Source organism: Nicotiana tabacum, chromosome 17 (genome assembly GCF_000715075.1).
Source record: "Nicotiana tabacum cultivar K326 chromosome 17, ASM71507v2, whole genome shotgun sequence".
Taxonomy (NCBI): Eukaryota; Viridiplantae; Streptophyta; class Magnoliopsida; order Solanales; family Solanaceae; genus Nicotiana; species Nicotiana tabacum.
In genome coordinates, this window is record NC_134096.1 from 78,577,666 (window position 1) to 78,581,522 (window position 3,857).

The 3,857-nt window shown below is 32.5% G+C and overlaps 1 protein-coding gene across 1 annotated transcript; it reads right to left on the bottom strand.

Moving 5' to 3' along the window:
* Window positions 1-232: 232 nt before the first annotated feature.
* LOC107823002 (karrikin insensitive 2 receptor CA) lies at window positions 233-2,054 on the bottom strand. The gene is made up of 2 exons (XM_016649584.2): window positions 1,405-2,054; window positions 233-863 (listed from the first exon to the last, which is right to left on the bottom strand). The coding sequence occupies exons 1-2, from the start codon at window positions 1,770-1,772 to the stop codon at window positions 416-418; spliced, it is 816 nt and encodes a 271-aa protein (XP_016505070.1). The 5' UTR covers window positions 1,773-2,054; the 3' UTR covers window positions 233-415.
* Window positions 2,055-3,857: the final 1,803 nt, after the last annotated feature.

Consider the following 3,857-nt stretch of genomic DNA (forward strand, 5'->3'; position numbering starts at 1 on the left):
ACGTCATCGCGTCTGATTTCACACTATTACTTTTGTTTACTGGTGGTTAGACGATGGTCTAATAGGCATACTTTACGTTGGGATTAAGTATTTAATAAGAAATAGTGTAAGTTGAGGTGTCAAAATGAAATTTGGAGCCAACTTTAAGGGACTCTCTATGTATTTGGCCTTATTATTATAGATAGAATGAAATTAGCGGATCACATAGCCGATCTCAAGTTCTCAACTAGTGTAGGAGAGAAACCCAATTGATTTATTGATCGACACTTTTCCATCATTTGAAATTTGAAATTTGCATAGTTGCAATCATAGGGATTGCTTTGCTATGAATTCCATTTAGCAAAGCAAGATAACTTTATACATATATCCCAAATAAATTCAACTTCCAAGTAACTGCTTACTACCGTAGTACTAATCAATCAACGGCAATATCATAACGAATATGCCTAAGCAACACCGGAATAACAACATCAGGTGAACTCAGCTGCGGCAGATGGCCATCCGTCGACATTACCTCCACGATAGATCCGCCGCCGAGGTTCTGGTGAAGGTATTCAGAAACCACCACTGGTACAGCCAAATCCTTCATACTTTGAATTATATGACAGGGAACAGTCACATGAGGCAACAAATGCCTTAAATCACTTTGGAATATGATTTGTAACACACTTAATGCTATGTCTGGTCTCATATTGAACAATGTCCTGCTGAATTCTTGTACTGCCACTGAATCCATGTCACCCCCTACAGCTAAAGGTGCAAAACCAGAACACCATGCCTTGTAATTTGATCTCATTGCTTCAAACAGTTGATCCAGATCTTCTTGTTCGAATCCTCCGTAATAGTCCACGTCGTTCAAATACCTAATTAGATATTTTAATTCAAGTTAGAAGGGTAAGTTTAATAATTTCATAGAACTATCTCTAAGCCAAATAAAAAAAGGATCCAGCACACCGTTGTAATAATAAATAAACCTAACAAACAACTGTCGGCCTAACGTAGAGAACCAACATGTTCAATTAGAAAACAAAAGAATTAGCTAATGATTCGCATATTTACCAGCTGAATGATTTGTTTAAATTATTATAATAAACCAAAAAGCTATTGTACTATAGCTCTCTCTTTCTATTTCTATGACTACTCTTCATTTAAAGTTTGCTATTCTTTCTTTAAATTCCACCTAAGAGATTAGGTAATATCAGGGGAAATGCAAGCACGGAATCAATGCACTCACTAATTTAAATCAAGAATATGCTTTGTGGTTTCGATTAGTTGGTAAATAGTTGTAACTTGTAAGAAATAACTGTCCTTAAGAACATCAAATTGTGACAAGGAGAAATAGTCAAACGTTAATATACGCCAGTAAATTGTAAGAAGGTAAAGGAAAAAGAGGAAATTAATTACCTAGGAGAACCAGAGAGGGTAACAAGTTTGGTGAAGAGATCGGGACGGGCAACAGAAGCGATGGCACCAACCATAGCAGAAACAGAGTGTCCAACATAAATGCAACAAGGAATTTGGAGTTCTTCCAAAATAGCAATCACATCATACGCATAGCCTTCTAAGGTTGAATACCTTTCAAAGTCAAAGTAGTCCGGGTTGGTAGTTCCAGCACCCATATTGTCAAACAAGACAACCTTGTAATCGTCAACTAGATGAGGAACCAGATGTTTCCACACCGATTGGTCTGTCCCAAATCCATGAGCTAGAACTATGGTCCGATCCCCTGTCCCTAAAACCTTGACGTTGTGTGCTTCTTCAACTATTCCCATCTCAGATTTCTTTGTGGGAAATCAAGGTTTTTGTGTTTTTGGTTGCCTCTTGCGTTCTTTCTGTTGGTCAGAAATGGATGCAAGTGGAAGCCAAAGTGTGGATTTCTTAGTTCTTTTATGCTTTGTTTGGGTCTTGGTCTGGAGAATGAGAGTCAGGACTCAGGATTATAACCACATGTTTTGGTGTCTTATTGCTCTTTGTTGATAAGATATTTAGTACTCCTATTTCTCTGCACATTTGGCATCTGACGGCTTTATTTTTGAAAAGAAAATTTTGATATGACCCAAATGGACAATAATTTGTGATTTAAGTTTTGTGCAATGTTGTCTAAAAAGATTCCATTATAGTAGCAAGTTATGTATTACTACTTTATTTTCCAATTTACCATGTCAAACTTAATATGATTATATTACATACTCCCTCCGTTCCAATTTATGTGAACCTGTTTGAGTGAGCACATAATTTAAAAAGAAATAATTTTTTTTGGAATTTGTGGTCCTAAATAAGTCAAAAAGGATTCAGAGTATTTGTATGATTATAAAAACTTCTCATTAAGGGTAAAATTGTAAGTTTAAGCTAAATTATTTCCAAATTTAAAATAGGTCATTCTTTTTGGAACTGACCAAAAAGTAAACATGTTCACATAAACTGAAACGGAGAGAGTATTATTAAGTCATTTTTATCTGATGCCGTAAGAAAATTACACGTCAATAGTGTATAAAAATTACACGTCAATAGTGTTCATAATTAAAATTGCAATCAAAAGCTAATCAAGTATGAAATAATTAAAAATAACATGTCGTATTAGCCAATTTTGATTTTGTCGAAGTACCGTAGATTTCTTAATCTTAGCTCAAGATTAACACCAAAGAAAGACAATCTCTAATGCATGTCAATGAAGGTGCTGACTTCGCAACTCGAGTAGAGAACTTCTTAATTTTCAAAGAAACAATAAAACAATACCGAAGTATGGTCATTTTCCTCTCTCTATTTATTATTTATTAAAAAAGAATAAGTGGCAAGCTTGAGACAATTAATAATGACTTCTAGATATTTGTTGTTGTTGTTTACTATACCGTCATTTTGAAAATGAAGTTGAGCTCTTTCAATTCATGAAAGTAATACTTTTTGGAGTGTGACAAATGAAATGACTATGGTCTTCCCGAAATAGCTTCTCGGTCCTTTCAGGGTAGAGGTAAGAATGCGTATATCCTACCCTTTTCAGTAGGAGTGTATATGGGTCGGGTTAGTTCGTATTTTCTAATTACCAAACCAAACCAATTATATCGGGCTATTAAATTTAAATACCAAACCAAACCAATAAAAGTCAGTTTTTTTAATCTCGATTTTTTCCGGATTTTTCGGATTTTCGGATTTTTTCAGTTTTTTTTCATAAAGTCTTCATAGCACAAAACGTAAAATTTGTGCTCCAAATATTTCTTTAATCCTAGTAAGACAGAACTACATAAGGTGTTTTTCAATAAAATAACATAAATATGAAATGAGTCATGACATTGTACTAAAATATTCAACAATAAAGATAATAAAATAGCATAAAATAAATATTACTAATAAGCCATAATGAAAACAAACATAAATTAAAATTATGACTAATAAGTACTATTATTTACATGACTAACCACTAAAAGAAAAATAAGTTATACATTTTGTCTAAATCATGGAAAAACTAAAAAATAGATATGCAACACTATTTTTATTCATAGTACAATTGAATTGAATGTCTTTTATTAGCATTAATATTGATTTGATTTTGGTTTACGATTTATTTGAGTTACTAACATTTATGGACTATAAAACTTATTGGAGCATCCAAAAATTATAATTTCAAACTTGAAATAATACGTTAAAAGATAAAACTATAAAAAAGCTTAAGAAATATTTATAAACTACACTACCATAAATATTTTTATATATTAAATATATTTAAAACTTCTATACATATAATATCGGGTTGGTTTGATTTCGATTTGACTTTTTTTAGTTAAAACCAAACCAAACCAAATATCGTCAGGTTTTTTTTCTAACACCAAACCAATCAAACCAAACCATAGTCGGTTTTTTTT